Source organism: Trichechus manatus, unplaced genomic scaffold (genome assembly GCF_000243295.1).
Source record: "Trichechus manatus latirostris isolate Lorelei unplaced genomic scaffold, TriManLat1.0 scaffold00027, whole genome shotgun sequence".
Lineage (NCBI taxonomy): Eukaryota > Metazoa > Chordata > Mammalia > Sirenia > Trichechidae > Trichechus > Trichechus manatus.
Window position 1 is genome coordinate 17,900,389 of NW_004443963.1, and position 24,221 is coordinate 17,924,609.

The 24,221-nt window shown below is 48.2% G+C and overlaps 1 protein-coding gene across 2 annotated transcripts; it reads left to right on the forward strand.

The window, feature by feature from the left end:
• Nucleotides 1-6,276: 6,276 nt before the first annotated feature.
• Nucleotides 6,277-23,751, forward strand: MIEF1 (mitochondrial elongation factor 1). 2 transcript variants are annotated; one of them, XM_004373875.2, is made up of 6 exons: nt 6,277-6,430; nt 8,507-8,862; nt 14,748-14,898; nt 18,306-18,483; nt 18,693-18,955; nt 19,493-23,751. In XM_004373875.2, exons 3-6 carry the CDS (start codon nt 14,755-14,757, stop codon nt 20,297-20,299), a joined length of 1,392 nt encoding a protein of 463 aa, XP_004373932.1. In that variant the 5' UTR covers nt 6,277-6,430; nt 8,507-8,862; nt 14,748-14,754; the 3' UTR covers nt 20,300-23,751. The 2 variants fall into 2 exon arrangements, 1 of the variants encoding a protein (XP_004373932.1); XR_002823660.1 differs by lacking the exons at nt 6,277-6,430; nt 14,748-14,898; nt 18,693-18,955; nt 19,493-23,751 and adding an exon at nt 13,299-13,467 and having other exon boundaries at nt 6,689-8,862; nt 18,306-18,646.
• Nucleotides 23,752-24,221: the final 470 nt, after the last annotated feature.

A 24,221-nucleotide genomic window follows, 5' to 3' on the forward strand; every position in this document is an offset into this window, starting at 1 on the left:
GCTGCCTCGGCCAGCTACAAGCCCTCCCCCTCCTGCTGCCTGGCAAAGAGAGGGTATTCAGTGATCAAGCTACATTCCATTTGCCCTTTGCAACACCGCCTGGCACAACGTGGGCAGCACAGATTTCACAGAACGAGAGAACCTCACTCCTGTCCAGGGATATCAGATTTTAGTCTGGTAAATACAGGATCGATGGCATCTGATGACAGCAAACCCCATTGAGGGGAGGCAGCTCTCTCAGCCACAGTGATTTCCGGGTCCTTAGCCAGCTCACAGCAGATCCGGTTACAGCCAACTCTGCCATTACTCCTTTGGCCTGGACGATGAGTTGTCTGGTCCTCACTGCACCCTCTGGCTGGGGTGAGGGAGGGAAGACAGCTGGACTGAGCTTTCAATCTTGTCATCCAGTAGCAATTTCCCTCCAATTCAGTGCAACAGACATTTCCTGAGGGTCTCATTGTGTATGAGGTATCCTAGTGGGCAAGGTCCCTGGAGAAGGACATCATGCTTCGTAAAGCAGAGGGTCAGCGAAAAAGACGAAGACTCAGTGAGATGGATTGACACAGTAGCTGCAACAATGGGCTCAAGCATAACAACAATCATGAGGATGGCTCAGGACCGGGCAGTGTTTCATTCTGTTGTACATAGGGTCGCTATGAGTTGGAACCCACTCGACGGCACCTAACAACAACAACAAAAACTGGGCAAGGTAAAGGGGATGAGACCTAGATCTCAGGGGTAGCCTGGGTACCCTTCACTGCCACCCTAGGGACAAAGGGCACCTCCTACTCCCTCACTCTTCCCTCCCCTCCTCTGTGACATCACTCCCCTGAGGGTGCTCTATCCCTGGCATTTTCTACTGGCTCTTTTCTCCATAGGGTCCTGGTGGCACAGTGGTTAAAGTGATCGACTGCTAACCGAAAGGTCATCAGCTCCGCGGGAAAAAGATGTGGCAGTCTGTTTCTGTAGAGATTGACACCCTTGGAAACCCTATGGGGTCACTATGAGTCAGAATGTACTCGACAGCAGTGGGTTTTCGGGTTTTTCTTTTCTCCCACCTTTCAGGCTATGAACAAGCACTGGCCAACCCCAAACAAAACCACATACAACTCAAACAGCTTTCGTCTCTCTCTAGCTGTCCTTCAGGAGCCCTGATGGAGCAGTAAAGTGTTTGGCTGCCAACCTAAAGGTTCGCAATTCAAACCCTTGTAAACCCTGTGGGGTCAGTTCTACTCTGTCCTATAGGGTCGCTATGAATCGGAATCAACTCAAAGGCAACGGGTTAGCTGTCCTTCCGGGAATTTTGGGCCATGGTTCAAACCCACCCAGAGGCACCTTGGAAGAAAGTCTGGTGATCTGCTTCTGAAAGGTCAAAGTCTTGAAAACCCTATGGAGCAGTTCTGCTCTGCACACATGAGGTCGCCATGAGTCATAATTGAATCTACAGCAACTGATTTTGATTTAGCTGCCCTTCTATCTCACTGCTTCCCTTCCCAGCAAAATCACTGCCTCCCTTTTTAACTCGCATTGACTCTTCAAGGGCCTGGGTTTTGCCCTGCCTCTCCCACTGACTGAACTAAAGACCAGCTCCTAGTTGGGGAGTGGACAATATTGGAACCACTCCCTCCTTTCTTCCGCAGGCCTCCAAGGCACCCCTGTTTTCTGATCATTCCTCCCCAGTGTCCTTTGTCCAGGAGCCTTGGTGGCACAATGGTTAAGTGCTCGGCTGCTAATTAAAAGCCCGGCAGTTGAAACCCACCAGCTGCTCCACGGGAGAAAGATGTGGCAACCTGCTTCCATAAAGATTTACAGCCTAGGAGACCCTATGGGGCAGTTCTATAGGCAGTCCTACTCTTTTCTATAGGGTAACTATGAGTTGGATTTGACTCGATAGCAATGGGTTTGGTTTTTTGGTTTTGGTCCTGTGCTTTCTGGGCCTTAGATGTTGGGTCCCCATGCTCCCCCTTTTCTCCTCTTTCTCTATCCTCAACTGGAATAACTTCATCTGTCTCCTTGGATGGTTCAGAGCTCCAAACCTGAGTTCAAATCATAGCCCTACCACTTACAGCTCTTTAAGATCCCATTTCCTTAGATGTAATTGGGACAATAAGGAGCTGTGGTGGTGCAACTGTTGAATATTCGGCTGCTAACTGAAAGGTTGTCAGTTCGAACCCACCCAGCAGCTGCACAGGAGAAAGACCTGGCAATCTGTTTCCGTAAAGATTGCAGCCAAGAAAACCCTATGGGACAGTTCTACTCTGTCACATGGGGTCGCTATGAGTCGGAATCAAATTGATGGCACTCAACACAACAAATCGCGACAATGATAGTCCTTATCCTCACAGGATGGTGGTGAGGATCAGGTGCATTGGTGCATGTAAAGTGCTGGCCCAGCACTCGTCCGTCAGTTTGTCATACTGTGGTGGCTTGACTGTTGCTAAGATGTTGGTGGCTATGCCACTGGTATTCAAATACCAGCAGGGTCACCCATGGTGGACAGGTTTCAGCAGAGCTTCCAGGCTAAGACAGGAAGAAAGGCCTCATGTTCTACTTTCAAAAATCATCCATTGAAAATGTTATGACTCACAACAGCATACTGCCTGATGCGATGCCAAAGATGAGTCCCCTAGGTTAAAAGGCACTACACAACAATGGACTCAAACATACCAACAATCATGAAGGTGGCACAGGACCAGGCAATGTTTTGTTCCGTTATACATGGGGTCCCTGTGAGTTGCAGCCAACTAGATGGCAACTAACAACTCCCAGCACCTGTCTGTATATTTGTCTGTCTCTCCCCTCAACCCTGACCTTGATGAGGACAGGAACTGCATGTTTTATGTCTACATTCCCACCTCTAGCCCTGTCCATAGTAGGTGCTCAGTAAGTGCTCAAAGAGTGACTACCCGGCTAACACATTGGAAACAATATGCTGGCTCCCATCGGCCGTTTGGCAAAACTGTCTTGTTCGTTTAGCCCTCGGGCCCAGACCACTGGGGTTTTCTGAGACCAGAGGAGCCACAGCTTCAGGCTCCCCTGAGCTCCTGCCCTGGAACTGGTATCCTGGGTTTTCAAAGTTTATTTGTGGGCTAATATTCTCATGCACCCATCCATGCAAGAGTGACAGTGACATCCTATAATAATACAAGCCACCCCTTGCTATGTACTAACCGTATGTCAGGAGCCCTGTCAGCCCCTTACATGTCCTATCTCATTTAAAAAAAATTGTTGTAAATATATATATAACACAACATTTGCCAATTGTCCTATCTTATTTAATCCTCTGCAGCTATAAAGCAGTTCTATTATCACCCTCTCTAATTCACCGTAAACACCAAAATCCATTTCCAGCTCATGGCAACCCCATGTGTTACAGAGCAGAACTGAGCTCCCTAGGATTTTCTTGACTGCAGTCTTTGAGGAAGCAGATCACTGGGCCTTTCTTTCGAGGCACCACTGGGTGGTTTGAACCACCAACCTTTTGGTTTGTAGCTAAGCGCTTAACCGTTTGCACCACCCAGGGACCTAACCAAGGCACCCATTGCCGTCAAGTCGATTCCAACTCATAGCAAGCCTATAGGACAGAGTAGAACTGCCCCACAGGGTTTCCAAGGAGCAGCTGGTGGATTCAAACTGCTGACATTTTGGTTAGCAGCCGATCTCTTAACCACTGGGTTAAATCACTTGCCCAGGGTCACAGTGCTAGCAAGAGGCAGAGCTGGGATTTGCACTCCAGAACCCTCGCTCAACATCACCCCACATGACCCTTTCCAGTTAGACGGAACTTGACCCGCCTGACTCAGAGAAAATGGTCCCTTTCTTTCAGGCCCTCTATCTTTCTGGAACAGAGTAGAACTGCCCCCATTGGAAACCCTATGGGGGCAGTTCTACTCTGTCCTATAGGGTCGCTATGAGTTGGAATCAACTCGACGGCAATGGGTTTGGTTTTTTGGTTTTTATCTTTCTGGGAAGTGTGCACTCATCCATCCATTCAACAATTAAATGCCTACTACATGCTACTCACTGTCTGGGTGAACAATCGCTCTTGCCCTCCAGTCATGATCCCATAAGAAGCTGTTGCCATCATCCAGAGCTGAGACCAGGGGTTATGTCAAAACTGCAGCATCAATCCAAGAGATCCCAGGGTGCCCCTTGTCCTGTGAAGCCTGGCAGAGCCCTCAGATTTGGGGCAGTGCCCCTTGCCAGGAGTCTGCGGCTGATAAAGGCACCATAGATACACGTGGCCAGATACCCGCCCATACTGCCCCCCTCCATTGCCATGGGAGTATAGGGGCCAGGGAGGAGCCTTGTGAGTCTAGAAGTAACGAAAAGATCTGAAGAGTAGGAAGAGTCTGGGGGAAGTTGATCTGAAGGGCAGACCCCCCAGGGGACCTCCATCTCTTCCCGTCTCCTAAAAACAATATTTTATAGAACAGGAGGGTCAGGAGGGATATGAAAGGGCACCTGGTCCTCCAGCTGGAAGTGTGACCAATTAGACTTATTTGGGTCACCAAATTATTTCTTTAAAGAGCAAAGTAGGGCAGCCTGGAAGAGTGGCAATAGCACACTTTGGGAGTAAGACAGACTTGGATTCCACTGGGAGCTTCTCCACTGACTAGCTCAGGGTCCTAGAGAAATTCCCGAACCTCCCTCGGTCTTGGAGTCCTCACCTATAAAATCGGGATAATGACGCTTACCAAACAGGAGCGTTGGGATTAGACATAATACAGTGTTTGTAAAGTACACAGTTCAATGTGTGGTACACAGTAAGTGCTTAATCAAGGCGGCTCTAGGTACTGGTGCTGGTGTGAGTGTTGAGAGGGAGACAATTGCTGAACTTCATCCTTGTCTTGTCTCTTCCAAGCCAAGCCAGCCCTGGTGAGGCCAGAGGAATCATTTCGAAAGTCTGAGACTCCACACCCACTATTGATCTTAAGTCTTAAGCCTGTCAAGGCCCCCACACAGACCCTCTCTTTTCCAGAGGCGGCAGGGGTTCATGATCTTCCCTAAGTTCCTATCTCCCTCTAGTGGTGACCTCGTTGTTAGCAGCTATCCAGTCGGCCCAGAGTCATGGCTACCCCAAGCGCAAGGGAAGGAAATGCTGCCTGGTCCTAGGCCAACCCCATCAGCGGCTGCAGATCAGATATTGTGATCCCTAGGGACTTCATTGGCTGACTTTCTGAAGTAGATCGCCAGGCCTTTCTTCCTAGTCCATCTTAATCTGGACGCTCCAATGAAACCTGTTCAGCTTCATAGCAACACGCAAGCTTCCACTGACAGACGGATGGTGGCTGTGTGTAAGGTGCATTGAACCCCGGTCTCCCTCATGGAAGGCAAGATTTCTACCCCTGAACCACCACTGTCCTCTGTCCCAAACATTAGATTCTCAACTGGATACCACTGAAGCCTCACAATAACCCTGAGGGTGACAGAAACTAGGAAAGTTGCCAGGCAACAACAGCCCTTAAGTGATGATGGAGCTGCAACTGGCAGCCAGCTCAGCATGACTCCAAAGCCTGTTCTCCAGAAGACTCCGTTCCTTGGCTCACTCTGAGCTGGTACTGGGCACTGCGAGGACGAGGCTCCCGGATTCCGTGAAGACAGGGCCCCTGCCCGCAAATCCAGTGAGAAGACGGAGACGCAAATGAATAATTTAAAAACAGTGTCTGCAAAGGATAGGCACCAGTAAACTCGCTTTAATGCTGAGCAGGTCAAGAGCCATAATGGCGGTGCGTAGACATTAGAGTGCGTGGAAGAAGGAGGAGAGAAGGGATGTGGGAGGTGGTTTGAACGAAGGGTAGGAGTTTGCGAGGACCAAGGGGCCGGGGAAGAGGGAACAGCAGGGGAGGATGGAAGAAAAAAAAAAAAAAGACCTGAAAACATGGATTCGGAAGAGTTTTGAAAATCATGATAGGGAATAACGGTGTTAGAATTCCCTCAGCATCCCCATGGCCCCTGACGGGCTACGGGGGCCGGCAGCAGGTGAGGAACTACCCGGCACAGCAGCCTTGTTGGAGGGCGAGGCTGCCCCCCGCCCCCGCCCTCTCCGCTCTCTCAGGGAACCACCTCGGTGGCTGCAAAGTGACCCTGTCCTGGGCGGCCTTTCGCGGGGGCGGGGCCAGAATGGCTTTAGCAGGCTCGACTTTAGGCTGACGTCACGCACGTAGGCGGGGCTCAGGGCTGTGGGGGCGGAGTCTCTAAAGGGGCGTGGCCCGACGAGGCTCCGGCCCCGCCCCGAGAGAGAGAAGGAGGAGGGAAGACCAGAAGTCTTTCCGCCTCCGCCCGCCTCCATGCTTCCTTCGGTCCCGCCCCTCAGCTCCCTGGGCAAGGTCGTGTCCCGGAAGTGAAGGGGCCATGTTGGCAGGTGACCCTGGGAGAGGTACCCGGTGAGAGGCGAATCCTGAGGAGTGGTGGCGCGCGCGGTCCGCGGGTGAGTGAGGGGAATGAGGGCCGGCGGCGGCCGGGCGCCCAGGGGCTAGCCGCGCCTCCTTTCGGTGCCGCCGGCGGCCCTCCATCCAGCCCGGCCCCCCCGTCTGCCCGCTGTGGGGGTGGAGGAGAGTCTCACCCCAGCCCCCCCTCGGCTTTCCCCTGGGAGACGCCTCCGTGTCCCCATCCCGCCCCAGCCTCCCGGAGGCCTCTCCCGCCCCCCGAGTCGGATTGCCCAACCTCGGGGTCTTCGCAGCCCAGCTTGGCTCTGCCGCCCCGAGGGTCCGGGGAGGAACTGCACTGGCGGTGCTCAGCTGCCCACTCGCCGAGCGACCTTGTAGTAACAGCCCTCGTCGTGGCGATTTCCTTCTACCTCATAAAGCACTTTTCCTTTTCCTGGTGATTTTCTAGATTCATCTCTCCAACTATGGGAGCCTCTTAGGGCCGAGCGGAGCTGTCTTGTACAGTTGAGGAAAAAGGGAGAGGGACAGTGGCTTGTTAAAGCTCACACACGAAGTTAGCAAGGCCGGAGGCTAATGGCTGGCTGGCTGGCTGGCTGGCTGGCTGGCTGACTTTGGGCCCAAAGGCCAGATCTTCTTTCCAGTCAAATACCTCCCCCTCTCAGTCTCCTTTTTTTATTTCTTCAAGAGGGTAACCATTTCTCCACCTAGGGACGTTATGCGGATGCTCTCTTTCATTCAACAGAATTTTTTGAGCCCCTGATATGTCCCAGGCACGTGCAGGGCAAGTTTGTAGAGCACCCAGAAGTGCTTTGCACATGGTAAGAGCCCAGCAAATGGTAGCTGTCATCACAGAGGCAGAGAGTTGGGGTCAGGGGTGCACCCTTCTGTTTACAGCTATGTGCCTGTGGGCAAGTTACTTCCACTTAAAATGAGGTAATGATGATATTGGGGTTGTTGATAGAGAGACGGATCGTTACTTGGGAAGTGCTTAGAGCATGCATGGTATGTGTAAGCACTCAATAAATGTTCACTATTATTGCTGTAGGGGCGCTATGAGTCAGAATCGACTCGACGGCAATGGGTTTTGTTTTTGTTTATTGTTCTGAACCCTGACCTGACTACCTCATTAGCTCCTTGGTTTAAATGTGATAATGGATGACAAAGCACATTACAAATGACAACACTTGGCTTGTGTAAGGGTTTATTGTTACTGAAGGAAGGTGGTGGCATTTTATGTATAACTAAATCTAGTATTCATTGAGCACTTATATATCAGGCTAGGTAGCACCAAGAATAGCTGTCGCTGATAGAGTGCTTGGTAGATGCTCAGCACTGTTCTAAACACATTACATACATTAACTCGTTTAATCTTCACACTGGCCATATGGGGAAAATGTGATTATTATCCTCATTTTATAGACGAGTAACTGAGGCAAGCGCAGACAGGTTAAGAACCTTGCTCAAGGTAATGCAGCTCATAAGTATGGCTCAGAGTCCCTGTCTTCAGCCAGTCTGCTGGTAGTTGCCATCGAGTTGGTTCCGACTCATGGCATCCCCATGTGTACAGCAGAACTGCTCTGTAGAGTTTTCAAGGGTTTTGGAAGCAGATGGCCAGGCCCATCTTCCCAGGTGCCTCTGAGTGGGTTTCAGCCGCCCACCTTTTGGCCTTTGCGCCACCCAGGGCCTCCACTCTAGACCGTCCCTTATGGTGAAGTTCTATTACAGGAGTTATACAGGCATTATCTCATGCAGCTCTCAAAATACTTCTATGTGGTAGGTACTGTTACTATAATATTATCGTTATCTCCACTTTACAAGTGAAGAAACTGATGCTCAGAGGGATTGAGTAATTTGTATAGTCATATGGCAAGTAAGTGGCAGAGCCAGGATTCAAGCCCAGGCAGTCTAGCTTCTGAGCCCTGGCCCTTGGCCATAACCTGTGCTGTCCCAGGAGAGGGAGTTGGGAGGCTGGGGTCTAGTTCTTTTCCTGCCATTAACTCATAGTATGACTTAGGAGTTTCTGAAACGTAGATTGAGAACTGAACTGGATGTTCTCTAAAGGCCCTTCTGACTTTAATTCTGATTCTAGACTTCTGTTTCTTCCCCTCTGCTTATAGCTCGACGCCCAGCCCCTACCAGTCCCCCATGGCCCCATGGAGCCGAGAGGCGGTGCTGAGTCTCTACCGGACTCTGTTGCGCCGGGGCCGAGAGCTTCGCTACACTGATCGAGACTTCTATCTTGCCTCTATCCGCCGTGAGTTCCGGAAAAATCAGAAGCTAGAGGATCCTGAGGCCCGGGAGAGGCAGCTGGAGAAGGGCCTGTTCTTCCTCCACAGTAAACTGGGAGGGATTGTTTAGGATCATCTTCTTTCCCATCCTACCCCAGTTCCAAGGAAAAGAGGACAAAGGTGCCTTCTGTAGACACTCCAGCTCTCTGCCACCCCCACCTCACAGATGCATTAACAAGCCTCAGGTAGGTAGGCCCTTGTTCAGGTAGGTTTCATTTTTTCTGATGCAGGAGACCAGGAGAGGGAGAACCTTTCCTTTTAGTGACCTTCCTTTAGGCATTAGTAATCAATGAGCAAATACAGACATATTTAACAGAAGCAGATTCTCTTGTTGAGGAAGAAAAGGCCCGCCAGAACAGAATTGCTAACACCATTTTATTTCATACGACATTTTACATGTGAAAATGTTAGGAAAGACATTGGTTAAAACCACAGAGCTTAGCTACAAGCCAGCTCATCCTTCAGTGCAATCAGTTATCTTGTGTGTCAGATTATGTCCTCCAAAACATAACTGTATTCTGTTATAACACAGCCTAGAAAGCAAGCATGGTGTGCAGATTCCAGAGTTACAGTGCCTGAGTTCAAATCCTGGCCCCGCTACTGGTAGCTGTGGGATTTAGGGCAAGTCACTTAACCTTTCCGGGCTTCTGTTTCCTCATGTGTAAAATGGAGATAATAGTACTTACCTCTTAAGGTTATTATGAGAATTAAATGAGATAGTGTGTGTACAGCACTTGGAATGGTACTTGGCAAGTGGTGTGTTAGCTCTATTTACACGTAATGCCAGTGTTATCAAGGAGTCCCACTGTAACGTTATAGTTATAATTAATTCAGCAGCCGTTCCCAGAGGGCCTTCCTTGGACCTGGCTTTTCTCATAGGCTCTGGGGATAGAGATGAATGATACGGCCCATCAAGGAACTCAGTCTAATGGAATCATGGGAGGTCATTCCAGTGTGTTTGGCTGTATATTAGAGCATTGTATAAAGATTATAGAGATGGGGATGAGAACGGAATTCTGCCTTGGGCAGGCTGGTGGGGAGGGCTATAAAGAGGGCATTTGAGGTCTGCCTTGAATGCGAGAAAGAAGCTTGCCAGGCAGAGGGGCAAGAATAAACAAATGCCTGGAGGTGGAAAATGCATTTTGTAGTCTGGAAACTTAAGACTGGCATGGCTAGAATGGCACATCTGTAAGGCAAGTGGCTAGAGTTGAGGCTGAGGCCAGGTTTGAAGGACATTAAATCCCCTGCTAAGGAGACTGTATATGTGACAGTGGGGGGACATCACAGCCTTTAAGCAGGGAATGACGTGGCCACATTGGGTTTTAGAGGGATCATGCTGGTGGCAGTGTGGAAGATAGATTGGTGACAGGTACTAGAAGCAGTGGATCTGGCAAGATGAGATTGAGGGAGGTGGCTGCACACAAATGCAGCATGTACAACCTTGGGGGGACTTGGTGACCAGTTGGCTGAGGCAGGAGAAGCAGAGAAGGATGAATGATATTGTGAGGACTATGGCCTGCCTGCTGGGTGGAGGGTACTGTATATAACTCAGAGGGAAAGTGGGAGGAGGGGCCTTATGTAATGGCTTTTGGTTCCCCTCAGCCACTTACTCTGTTGGCAGACCTGCCTTTGGCAACGCAGAGCCCAGGGTGGGATGGGAGCCTGCCTGCACAGGGAAGGGTAGTGGACTGGGAGGGACATAGTGATTACTGAAGTCTTTTTATTCTTAATTTAACTGAGTTGGGCTACACATCGCCACCACCACCCCCTCAAAAACAAAACAAAAGTAACCTGCCATAGGGTTAATAGTTCACTTATGCAACAAATATTTATTATGTGTCAAGCACTGCTCACCCTGGGATGTAGCAGTGAAGGAAACAAAGTGTCCCCTAGAAGCAACCCTCTAGTGGTTAGTGTTGTTGTTGTTAGGTGCTGTCAAGTTGGTTCCCACTCATAGTGACCCTATGTACAACAGAGTGAAACACTGCCCGGTCCTGTGCCATCCTCACAATCGTTGTTATGCTTGAGCCCATTGTTGGCAGCCACTGTGCCAGTCCATCTCGTTGAGGGTCTTCCTGTCTTTCGCTGACCCTTTACCGAGCGTGATGTCCTTCTCCAGGGACTGGTCCCCCCTGGTTAGTAGGAGATGTGAATAGGTGGGGTTGCAAGCCACTTAGGAGCCCTTTAAACTAGTTATTCCCAGCAGCATGAGCTCTGGGTTCAAGTCCTGGCTGCACAACTTACTGACATGGTGAGCCTGGGCCAGTTACTTAACCTCTACTTCAGTTTCTTCATGTGTAAATTGGAGCTGATAATACTACTGGTCTCATGGGATTGGCATCAGGATAAAGGAAGTAATATGTGTAAAACGTCCAGCACAGCACCCAGCACATGGCACACACAGTATATATCTGCTGCTGTTCTCATGTGTAGTTAAGCCAGAGATGGTGGCTTTAAGTCACATGACTATTTCAAGTAAAATTCCTGGATAAATTGGAATTTTCATAGTTCAGTGCTGTCATCCTAGGAAGCCACAAGGCCGGAGACAGGTTAAATAACTCACCTGAAATGTTGGTAGAGCTGAAACTCTCCATCCTCAGCCCTGCCTACCAGGTCAGTGTTCCTTCTGGATTGACTGCCTGGCCCCTATCTCCTTGCCAGCTGGAATTCCTGCCTCCTAGATGGCTCCAAGATAGGACAGCAAGAAACCATTTGGAGGATGTACAGTGGATAAGCAGAAAAAGGCCTCGTCTCTCCCTGTTGGAGCTCATAGGTGCTTTCCTGTTCCAGGCCACCAGCTCTAGGACAACTATTGCACTAGAGGTGGAAGCGCTTTTAACACGCCTGCCCAACCTTCTGTTTTGATCTCAAGCCCAGATAGCATCAGTGTGAGTGTAGAGGCCATTCTTTAGCTCAGTCTCAAAGGGTGAAAGGTAACTCGGGACAGTCCAGATTGCCAACTGCCTTCTGGAAGCTGGTCTTTTGTCCTGTGGGTGGGAAGCTAAAGAAACTTAATGACAGCCCACATTTGTGTAGCACTTTAGAGTTTACAAACTGTTAACATACAGTATCTTAGTAGAGGGTTTTTCCTTACATCAACCCTATGATTTAGGCCATGCAGGGATCATTCTCGTCTCTTCAGAGCTAACCGTAACTCATTTGAGGTTACCCAGAGCTCAAAGGCAAGTACTCAGTCTCAGCATTTCCGACTCTAAAACCCACGTTCTCCTCCATCCTGCTGCACAACTACCTCCTTCTTACCAGCTATCAGAAGGCCCAGGGAGGCTCCTTCCAACTTCTGCTCAGTTCATTTTCAGGGATTACGTAGAGGGTAGGTGCAGCCAGGGGTTCTCCTTTTTGTATTATTCATCAGTAAAAGTTTTTTGTTTTTTTAAAATGAAACTAGAGTCATCATTATGTGTGGGGAAATGTGTGAAGTCCCATTTTTTCCTGATGGGCTTACTCTGCCTCAGCTGAGTTTGACGTGTCCCGTCTGTCTTCAGTGGCCACTGAAGGGAAGCTGACTAGCTTTTTTTGCCTGACCCCACCTATAAATACAGACCGTAACTCTTCTCCTTGGTCTTGCTTGCTCCGTGCAGTTGAAGTAGGGATGGACTTCATTTGCCCAAATAGTCTCTCATTGTGTCCCTAAACTTGAAGCCTCTGTTGACTATGAAAGGTGCCACCAAGGTTGTGAACTCTAGTTAGGGGGAAAATATTTTTGGACTTGTGACAATGACTCTTGGTTCACTCAGTTGCTGGAATAAGGGGAGTCAGAAATATTTTTCTTTTTTTATGTGTATGGGGGTTATAGACAGGAGACATGAGATATGAAATTAGCAATCCCCAGTTGTAACACAGATAGTCACCAATTGACGACATATTTGACTTGTGACGAACCTTACTTATGACCAGCTATCTGGTTTTTTTTTGTTTTTGGTACATCTTATTGTTAGTAATACGTACTACATACAATGTTAAAATATATATGTAATGTTTCCAATCTCTAAAGACAAATAATGATTGGATTTATAAAGATACTGATAATAAAAGGCAATAATAATGAAAACTAAAAAAAAGATATTTGACTTATGTCAGAACCAACTTACAGTAGAGTCATGGGAACAGAACCCCGTCATAAGTCGGGGACTCCCTGTATTAGGAAGAATGTTATTTTACACTGGAAGGTGTTCTCAGTGATTCTGTTTTTTGGTATCCTCCCTTTCTGGAGATACTGGGACCCTGAATGGTATACAGCTGTCTTTCCTTGTATCATTCCTGTGTATAGGACATGGAAGGTAGAAGAGTGTAGCAGTGTTGGGAGCAATATTCAGATCTGAACCACATTGCTGTCCTTTATCTGGGTCAGCCCAGGGTTCTGACTCCAGGGGAAATGGCGTATTTGGGGGTTACTGGCACTTCCATCAGGATGACTCCATTGTTGCCAAGGAGCAAGTATGTGCCTGCCTCTTGTGACTGCTGTATGGGAAGCCCAGTGGTGTCTGCGTTGGTGAAGAGGCCAGCTGCTTCTGTAGTGGGCCCACGAGCTCATTTTTGGTGACCACATTTTTAATCTTCCAGGTGCATTGATCAAATGCTTTTCTGTTTGTTTGTCTTACAGTTAACAGCCAAGTCTACCAGCGTCCTTTGTGCTGAATCTCACAGTGCCATCCTCACCTGAGCCTTTTGTAGTCCTGCTACACATTTGCCCCAAGAAACAAAGCATTTGTCAGGTGGGAGCAGCCACAGAAAGTCGTTTGCTTCTTTGGACCTTCCTCACATATGGACTGGTAATTATGTCTCCATGTGCAAGGTGTCTGGCCCGTGTTATTTTGAGTTGTTTTTTTTTTTTTTCCCTAGAAGATAGATAAAATAAGGACCAATTTGATTAGTTTAAGGTTAGGAACAATATAGGAGTCCCTGGGGAGTATAACAGTTAACGTGCTTGGCTGCTAACCAGAAGGTTGGAGGTTCAGGTCCACCCAGAGGCAGCTTGGAAGAAAGGCCTGGCAATCTACTTACAAAAAAATCAGCCACTGAAAACCCTATGGAGCACAGTAGTACTCTGTCACACCTGGGGTCGCCGTGAGTTGGAACCAACTCAGTAGCAACTGGTTTTAAGCAGTGTTTTTTTTAATACTGTACTTAGGTGAAGGTTTTTAGAACAAATAGTTTCTCATTAAATAGTCAGTATACATATCGTTTTATGACATTGGTTAATAACCCCACGACATGTCAACACTGTCCCTTCTCGACCTTGGAGGACCTTTCTTTTGGTGAAAATCTACATAGCCAAAGAGACACCATTTCAAAAATTGGTTTTAAGTAGAAAAAGCATCATACTAGTAGTTGGGAGTCCTGAGGTCTGGGGATGATGCTGCCATTCCTTTTCTCTGGGACCTCTGGCCAGTCACCTCCCTATATGTGAAGTGATGGAATGTCACCTCCCTATATGTGAAGTGATGGAATGGGATTAGATGAGCCTCAAGGCCCTTCTCAGATCTAACCAAAAGGAAATCTTTGTGAAGGGGTAGAGGGGGCTGTCTTGAGTGGTAGGCTACTTCACTCGAATGTGAGAAAGTGAGGTGGTTGTTGTGTGCCATCGAGTCGATTTCAACTCACAGTGACCCCATAGGACAGAGTAGAACTGCCCTGTAGGGTTTTCTAGGCTGTAATTTTTACTTCAGGTCTTTTGTTCTGCAGAGCCGCTGGTAGGTTCAAACTGCCAACCTTTTGGTTAGCAGCCAAGCACTTAACCAGTCTGCCACTAGGGCTCCTTCAAACAACAAGGTTAATACTTCTAGAATCTCAATAGATTAGTGGAGAGGTTTTCCCACAATAAGCATGATCAGCTCTCCCTTTCATCCAGATCATGGTGTCTCCCTCTAGACCCTAGAATATGGAGCATGCAGTGCCGGAGGCAAGAGGATTTGGGTTGCCAGAACTCCACTGAGTACCCTGAACTTGTTGGGGCTGGCCTGCTGGGAAAGGGAGGGGAACGGATGGGTTTTGAGTGACCACTACCTTTGACATCCCAGTGGTGATGGCTGTGCTCTGCCTTCATCCTCAGGTGAGCAATGGCAGGCGCTGGTGAGCGCAAAGGCAAGAAGGATGACAATGGCATCGGCACGGCCATCGATTTTGTGCTCTCCAATGCCCGGCTGGTGCTGGGGGTGGGTGGAGCGGCCATGCTGGGCATTGCCACGCTGGCGGTTAAGCGGGTAAGTGCAGACAGCCAGGGCCAGGGATGGGAGAGGTGGTGAGGCACCCTTGGCAAGGTAGAGCTTGGTTATTTGGCATTATTAGGTGAGAGTGTAAGAGAATTACAGTAATTCTACTTCTAGGACTCTGCCCTAAAGAAATTACTGGAGATACAAATAAAGAAGCTTATCCCAGTGAGTGAAAAACTGCAAATAACCAAAATATCCTTCCTGGAGTATTGCATCGCTTCTGACACCAACTGTGGGGCTGTAGTTCTCTCTCTGACCCTAGCCACCTAGAGCCAGGTCAGATCTCACAAGTTAAAAGGACACTGTCCTTCAGACTGCCAAATAGGAAGCCGCCAGCCGTGAGTTTGGGAGTCCACATGACATCCTCACTTCTGACCAAACCAAAAAAACCAAACCCATTGCCTTCAGTCGATTCCGACTCATAGCGACCTTACAGGACAGAGTAGAGCTACCCTATAGGGTTTCCAAGGAGTAGCTAGTGGATTTGAACTGCTGACCTTTTGGTTAGCGCCTGAACTCTTTAACCACTGCACCACCAGGGCTCCCACTTCTGACCAGCTGGCTATAAATTTGGGGTTTTCTTCTACCCCTTCAGGATGCCAGCTGCAAGCTCGGGAATCTCTCCTGAGCTCCGTAACTTCTGATATGCTGGTTACAAATTCGGGGTTTTCTTCTACTCCTTTAAGATGCCAGGTGCAAGTTCTGGAGTCCCCCTGGGCTTTCTCTCTCTGACCTGCTGGCTTCCACTACTCCTTTGGGTTCGATAATTCGCTGGAACAACTTAGGGAAGGTGCTGCATTTAACCGTTACAGCATTATTGTGGGAAAAAAGGATACAAATAAAGAGACACATAGGACAAGGTCTGGGAGGGTCTTCAGTGTGGAGCTTCCATGTCCCAAAGGATGCACTATCCTCTTAGACCATCAGCATCTTTCACCAACCAAGAAGGCCATGGAGTTTCTCTGCCAGAGCCTTTATTGACTTCATTACATAATCAAGATGGATTGTATCAGCCCCTCCATCCCCTGAGGTCAGCTGATATCAGGCCAAGTGGTGGTCTTTCTGGTCAGGCCCAGCCCCCACCCACTAGCACAAACCTTCAGGTATGGTTTAGATAACAAAGGCCCTTTAAATACTCAGGAACCAAGGACAAAGCCCAAATTACTTGAGGTAAAGTAATTCTACTTTATTTTTATTAACATTTGTCTTTGTCTACACATTTTATATTTAACTTGTTTATTATTCATTGTTGTATCCCCCTACTTGACTGAAAATTCCAAGAGGGCAGGGATTTTGGTCTATGGGTTACTGCTTTATTTTTAGCACCTAAAACAATGCCTGTTGTTGTTGTTACGTGCTGTCGAGTCGGTTCCAACTCATAGCCATCCTGTGTACAACAGAATGAAACACTGCCTGGTCCTTTGCCATCCTCATAATCATTGTTACGCTTGAGCCCATTGTTGCAGCCACTATGTCAATCCATCTCATTGACGGTCTTCCTCTTTCTTGCTGACCCTCTACCAAGCATGATGTCCTTCTCCAGGGACTGATCCCTCCTATCACATGTCCAAAGTATGTGAGACGGAGTCTTGCCATCCTTGCTTCTAAGGAGTATTCTGGCTGTACTTCTTCCAAGACAGATTTGTTTGTTCTTTGGCAGTCCATGGGATATTCAATATTCTTCGTCAACCCTCCAACTCAAAGACGACAGTTCTTCAGTCTTCCTTATTCATAGTCTAGCTTTCACATGCATATCAGGCGATTGAAAACACCATGGCTTGGGTCAGGCACACCTTAGTCCTCAAAGGGACATCTTTGCTTTTTAACACTTTAAAGAGATCTTTTGCAACAGATTTGCCCAATGCAATGCCTGGCACATAGTATTTGTTGAATAAGTGAATCAGTGTTTAACATTATGGTACGGTAGTCCCCTTTTATCTGTGTTGTCACTTTCCATAGTTTCAGTTACCCGTGGTCAACCGTGGTCCAAAAATATTAAATGGAAAATTCCAGAAATAAACAATTCCTAGGTTTTACATTGCGCACCATTCTGAGTAGCGTGATGAAGTCTTGCGCTGTCCTGCTCAGTCCTGTCCAGGAAGCGAATCATCCCTTTGTCCAGCATATCCACACTGTGTACGCCACGCACCTGTTTGTTCGTCACTTAGTAGCCGTCTCAGTTATGAGAGCCACAATCGAGGTATCCAGTGTTTGTGTTCAAGTAATTCTTATTTTACTTAATAACGGCCCCAAAGCACAAGAGTAGTGATGCTGGCAATTTGGATATGCCACAGAGAAGCCGTAAAGTGCTACCTTTAAGTGAAAAGTGAAAGTGTTCGACTTAATCAGGAAAGAAAAATCATATGCTGACGTTGCTGAGATCTAGGGTAAGAATGAATCTTCTGTCTGTGAAATTGTGAAGAAGGAAAAGAAATTCGTACTGGTTTTGCTGTCGCATCTCAAACTGCAAAAGTTAAAGCTACAGTGCATGATAAGTGCTTAGTTAAGATGGAGAAGGCATTGAATTTGTGGGTGGAAGACATGAACAGAAAATGTGTTCCAATTGATGGCAGTGTGTTGCACCAGAAAGCATTGAGGGTACACGAAGACTTCAGCAAGGGGTCCCCTGAAACGAGGGACACCAAGCTGTTTACTGCAAGTAAGGGATGGTTACAGTGCCTACATCATTCACCTCACTTCATCTCATCACGTAGGCATTGTATCATCACAGGAAGAAGAGTGAGTGCAGTACAATAAGGAATTCTTAGAGAGGCCACATTCGTATAACTTTTATTACAGTGTATTGTTTTAATTCTATTTTATTATTAGTATCATTGTTAATCTCTTACTGTGCCTGATTTATAAATTAAACTTCATTGTGTATGTATAGGAAAAAACGTAGTATATAGGGTTCGGTACTGTCCTTGGTTTCAGACATCCACTGGGGGTCTTGGATCGTATCCCCTGCAGATAAGGGGGGACTACTGTACATTCATAAGGTACAGTGTTGCATAGTCATAAAAATGTTGACGTATTCTTAGTGATATGGGGAAATGATCAAAATGATGTTAAATGAAAAAATCAGTTTCCAGAAGTATATCTAGAAAATGATCCTAATTACATAAATATGTATTTCCAGAAAGAAATATAGCACAGTATTAACAATAGTTCTCTTTGGGTTGTGGTGTTATGGATAAATTTGCTTCTCAGCTGTATTATTTAGTATTTCCTCAGTTTTTCTACACAGAACAAAGTATTGTATAATCTAGAAAAAAAACAAAGTTATTAAAAATCATTAGTTGCACTTGCCAGGGTAAAGCTTCTGGGAAGGAGGGAAGTTGGAAGGAAGTAGAGGACAGAAGGAAGGTGTATGTCTTGTGTCCTCTCTGCTCTTTCAGATGTATGACCGGGCAATCAGTGCCCCCACCAGCCCTACCCGCCTGAGTCATGCCAGGAAAAGGAGCTGGGAAGAGCCAAACTGGATGGGCTCCCCCCGACTGCTGAACAAGGACATGAAGACAGGCCTGAGCCGGTCCCTGCAGACCCTCCCTACGGACTCCTCGACCTTTGACACAGGTGAGAAAGGCAGTTACCCATTTTGGGACTCACCTTGGCCTTTCTGCGCTGCTCTTGCATTTGACAAACATTTCTTGAGCACCTATGTGCTGGGCACCATGCTCACACTTGCCGTTTGCACCAAGCCCTTCTCCTTTCTGGGGCTGAGGCGGCTGTGGACCGAGCAAGCATGGGAAGAGCTCACGTGCCTCTCTCTCTTGCTTTGGCAGATACATTCTGCCCACCCCGGCCCAAACCATTGACCAGGAAGGGCCAGGTAGACTTGAAGAAGTCACGGCTCCGCATGTCCCTGCAGGAGAAACTTCTTACTTACTACCGGAACCGGGCAGCCATCCCTGCCGGCGAGCAGGCTCGGGCCAAACAAGCTGCTGTGGACATATGTGCCGAACTCCGGGGCTTCCTGCGGGCCAAGTTGCCTGACATGCCACTTCGGGACATGTACCTGAGTGGCAGCCTCTACGATGACCTGCAGGTAACAAGGTGGTTCTCACCAAGGGTGGGCTGGGTACTGACTGAGATGCTCCTCAGTAATGCCACTGGTACGGAATGTCGGTGCCCTGGCCTCGTCAGAAAGACTGATGTCTTCAGCTTCTGAGGCTCGCACACAGTGTTTGGAGAGCCATGCTTGTCATTTTTTGCCCTTGTGTTTTCTTTAACCCTTTCTCATCTTTTCAGTCATACTTATCTCTTTTAAGAAGCTATAAGAGTTTCCTCCTTCCCATATTCTTGGCCCCGCCTGTCCTTTCTAGCTTTCTCTCCTCTTGAGTCTGCGCTCTGTGTTTCATGGCATGGGGGCAGTTGTGTGCACTTCTGTGCCCAGAGGTGAGGGGCCCTGGTGGGATGAGCCGTCTCTGGTGTCCTCACTCCATGTGAATTGATACAGTGGCATGAAAGATATCTGAGTTTCCTTTCTTATTGGAGTGAAGATGGTAGGACCTACATTTGAGGAAGCATGTCTCTTTAGTAGATTGAATCCCTCAAAACCTTTTTAATTCTTCTGCCCTGACAGGTGGTGACAGCCGACCACATCCAACTCATTGTGCCCCTTGTGCTGGAGCAGAACCTGTGGTCATGTATCCCTGGTGAGGACACCATCATGAACGTCCCTGGCTTCTTCCTGGTTCGTCGTGAGAACCCAGAATACTTTCCTCGTGGAAGCAGTTACTGGGACCGTTGTGTAGTAGGAGGCTACCTCTCCCCAAAGACAGTGGCAGACACGTTTGAGAAGGTAGTGGCTGGCTCCATCAACTGGCCGGCCATAGGGTCCCTCTTGGATTATGTGATCCGACCAGCACCACCCCCAGAGGCCCTGACGCTGGAAGTGCAGTATGAGCATGACAAGCATCTCGTGATTGACTTTCTGCCATCAGTGACACTTGGTGACACTGTCTTGGTTGCCAGACCACACCGACTAGCCCAATATGACAACCTGTGGCGGCTGAGCCTGCGTCCTGCTGAGACAGCACGCTTGCGGGCTTTGGACCAGGCTGACTCGGGCTGCCGATCTCTGTGCCTCAAAATCCTCAAGGCCATATGCAAGTCCACTCCGGCTCTGGGTCACCTCACTGCCAGCCAGCTCACCAACGTGATCCTCCATTTGGCCCAGGAGGAGGCTGACTGGTCTCCGGATGTGCTGGCCGACCGTTTCCTGGAGGCCTTGAGGGGACTTATCAGCTACTTAGAGGCTGGAGTCCTGCCCAGTGTCCTAAATCCCAAGGTGAACTTATTCACAGAGCTCACCCCTGAAGAAATAGACGAATTGGGATACACTCTCTATTGCTCATTGTCTGAGCCAGAGGTGCTGCTGCAGATGTAGAGCAGGTGAAGGCCAGAGTGGGTGTTGGGTGGTCAGGCCCTGGATTCTCTGTTAGAAAACACTTGGCTACATAGTTGGTGCCTCACAGGGTTCCTGGGTGCTTCCTGTCCTGCTGGTCATTGCCCTGGTCATGTCACGCTGAACAGAACGACATCTCTTCAGTTCCTGTTTTCTCACCCAACCCTTTCTATTTTTGCTACCAAACACTGTGCTTCCTACTCCTCCCCCCTCTCCCCCCCATCCCCCTGCTACATTTTCACAATGAATTGGAAGGCGGAACACTGACCTGTACTGTTGAGACAACTTGGTGTTTTGCATTTTGGCCCAGGGTCCTGCTTCTGTCCATCCTGCCTCTGCACTGGGGCCTGTTCCTTTTTCAGTGTCTTGTCTTTGCCATCCTTTCTTCTCTTTCACGCCTTCTGTTTTGCCTTTTTCCCTGGAGCACATCTTCTTAAGCTGCTGCTTCCAGCTGAGTGCCATTGAAGAGCTGTGGCTGCTTGTTTCCAAGTAGAACTCTAGAGTGAGTGCTAAGACAGTATTGAAAGTTTCTTGGGGTCACGCTAGCGCTTCGACCTGGAAAAGAAGCCCATTCCCCTCACCTCCTGACCAACTCATTCGTAAGTGCTAAGAACGTCATGGGAACACTGTTATTGACCCACACCGGAGTGAGGGCTCAAGATAAACTGGATGCAAAGTGATTGGAAGACTATTTCTTAAGGGCCATCAGTGAGAGTATGGCATGGGGCCACTGGAGGTGGTGTAGAGGGGCTGTGCCTCATGTCTGTGTCTCATCCACTGTGTCTCATCCCTGGCTGGTGCAGGCCAGTGCTGCTGTGTGCGGAGATCAGATGACAACAAGAAAGGAAGGAGGCTGCCAGGGCGGCACCACACCAAGTATGCTGTTCTTCACCCCTTCCTTGCCTTATGCCAATTAGGACAAGGCCTTTAAGGAATGCAGCCTTAGCAGTAGAGGTTGAAGGAGGTCAGCCAGAAGCTGCATGTCAGCTGGAGAATCCTGTCACCAGTTGAGGCTCAGTGACAATGTTTTGCCCCCAACAGGCCCTGCCTTTCTAGGATGTTGCCTTAGAGCAGAAACAGGCCCAACAGTCAGCCCTTTGTCCCCAGTGGATGTCACAGGAATGTGAAGGGGTGTTGGCTGAACTCTCCTGGCACCTCCAGAGGCCAAAGGGCAACCAAACACATGCAGGCCTCTTTCCCCATGTCCCGTCTCTCACTCACACCTGGGGAGATCCCATCTCTCACCCGCACCTGGGGAGGTCAGTGCTACCCAGGAAGAGCACCTGGAGAAAAACATATATAAGAGGGAGATGGGGACTTCTATGCTCCTTTTTATTTCCTGCTGCTAAAGTTGCACTATTTATTGTGATGTGAAAGTATCCTGAGAGTGGGAAGAAGCGTTGAATACACGATGTCAGTGCGTCCTGTTTTCTGGGTTGTTTTTTTTCCTGTTTGTGGCAAGAGGCTGATAAATTCTGTTTCTTATCTGCCCATCAGTATTTTGTCCTCCCATCAAGTATGCTCCCTCTGCATCAGTGAGATTCTGGTGAAGCTCTCTGCAGCTGTCTCATTCCTTCCCAACAACAGTGACATGAAATGACTTTAAATAGCTCTGAAGCCTCAGCTACCCTCTGAATTTAGGGTAGAGATTCTTGCGCCCTGTTTGTCATAGACTGGGAGGTTGAGAACTAGGGTTACTCTTGCTATTCTTCCTGCCTTTCTCCCATATATATGCAAGGGTGCTTTAAGGTGACTCAGTTGGTTGTCTGTATGAAGTATCGAGATAGAAAGATCGAGCTCAGAACCTTGAGAGACATGCTAGTGCAGAAATTTCCCACCCTGGCTGTTCATCAGAATCAAATGGGAGTTTAAAAAAAATACATGTGCCCAAGTGCTGCTGGGCAGACTGGTGCAGTGGGTGTGGGTGAAGCCTGGGCGTCAGTGGCTTCAGGCACCCACCAGGCATCTGTCACAGGGGAGGGCTGGTAGTGTTGCAGAAGCGGGGATTAGTCTTCATGGAGAGAGGATTTGGTATCCCTGCTGTGACTATTATAAAGTCTATAGTTTTCCCACTCGCCATAGAAAACATTGGAAGGAGAGCTCAAAACCGAAATGATTTTTAAGACAGTTCCAAACCGTCAAAGGCAAGTGTAATTGTGACTTTAGGAAGGGAAACAAGTTTACCTTCTCTCTTAAAGAACATCTCTGTGTTCTAACCATGTCGGTCACAAAATCAAACACCATAGTTTTGACGTTTTACAAGCAAGTACCAGTTAGAAGTCCTGAGAACTGCCACCAGCGGTGGGAAGGCTCTGTCCTGTCCTGGTGGGTTTGTTGATTGGGACTGGGCAAACCACTCTTTGCTGCCATTTTCCTCCTCATAAAAGGTGGAAGATAGTTTAAGTGCTTTGAGATTCTTGGATGGAAGAGGAGGACATCATTCTGCCTTGTTTGTTTGTTTAAACTTTAGTTAAGATGCAGTGGCTTTCCCTTCCTCGCTGCCTCTTTGTTCAGTAACTCCTACCTTTGCCTGAAGTAATAGCATCTGCTCCTGCTTCTCTGTCTGGAGGGTTTTTGTACCATTTAGGTTAGCAAACCACACACTGAGCCTCAGACTTGAAAAAGACACTTGTTATTGTCCTGAAAACCTAACAAAAGGTTTTTTTTTCGGTTTTTCCCTGTTGCCCCTTCCTAAAAAATGAGTTCAGAACAGTAATGTCTTTGTTTTTACAATTGGTTGGGACTGTTTTTTTTTTTTTTAATAAATTAACATCAAAGCTCATGTTTGGTAAACTTGCGTTTACACTCCAAATTAGCTGATTTTGCTCCCATATCCTCCACTCCAGTTGAGAGCTCAAGTGGTTTTGATGAGGAATCAGCTTTAAGATCAAAGGGCCCTGGAGAGTCTCTGCGGGTGATTTTCCAGTAGGGAATTTTGCATGTGTCTGGGTTGCTCTGCTCAGGTCCTTAGGACTAGGGCCCTGGCTGTGAACTTCTCAGAGGATTTGTTAGAGCTCTGCCCTTTCTTCCTGAAGTTCAAGGACAAGGGTAAGAGACATTTAGGCCAAGGCTGACCCTGCACCAGGCTGTAAGGCTGTAGCCCTGTTAGACACTGCTGGACTAACACAGTGACCAGAATACCAGGGGTTATTCTCAGGTAACTGCAGTCAGGATGGTGTTTACCTTTTCATTGTGACCACCTTGTAGACTTTAAACTCTTGGTCCTGAGACCAAGTCCACAACTTGCCTTCTAGTCACTTGTCTAGCCTTCAGTGGCAGTTGATATGTATATCTGGCTAATTTGGAGTCTGTCACCAGTCTTTCTGTCCTGTCTTGGCTAGGTCCATGTAGGAACAGCTTAGTCCTGAGACCCAGAGAACCACTATTCTTTTTCTCCTTGAGGGAGGAAATACAGCTGGGGAACATGATCCTTCCACAGCATGGGAAGAAGAAAATAAAACCATCCTTTCCAACAGCTTTGACTTTTTGTATGCGATAAGAAACACTTCCCTTTCGGAGTGGAACTGGGTCTCCATTGTCAGCAAGCATAAGCTTTGAAAGACTTGACCTGGGTCTCCATAATAGAATGGATGGGGCAGGCTGCACCTGGAGTCATTCTTCTGTGACCTCTGCAGTGCCAAAACTAGGGCAGTGTTCAGTGAATCAAAACCAAACCCGCTGCCGTTGAGTTGATTCCGGCTCATAGCAACCCAACAGGACAGAGAAAGACCTGCCTCAGAAAGTTTCCTAGGCTATAAATCTTTACAGAAGCAGACTGCCACATCTTTCTCCCATGGAGCAGCTGGTGGGTGCAAACCGCCAACCTTTGGGTTAGCAGCTGAGTGCTTTCACCACTGCCACGCCACTAGGGCTCCTTAATTCTCAGCCATCTGCGTGATCATCA

Bases quoted from the DNA above. Each gene is read 5' to 3' on its own strand.
- MIEF1 (XM_004373875.2), top strand. From the start codon at position 14,755: ATGGCAGGCGCTGGTGAGCGCAAAGGCAAGAAGGATGACAATGGCATC. The intron at 18,484-18,692 runs GTGAGAAAGGCA...TTGCTTTGGCAG, and splicing joins CTCCTCGACCTTTGACACAG to ATACATTCTGCCCACCCCGG. The intron at 18,956-19,492 runs GTAACAAGGTGG...CTGCCCTGACAG, and splicing joins GCCTCTACGATGACCTGCAG to GTGGTGACAGCCGACCACAT.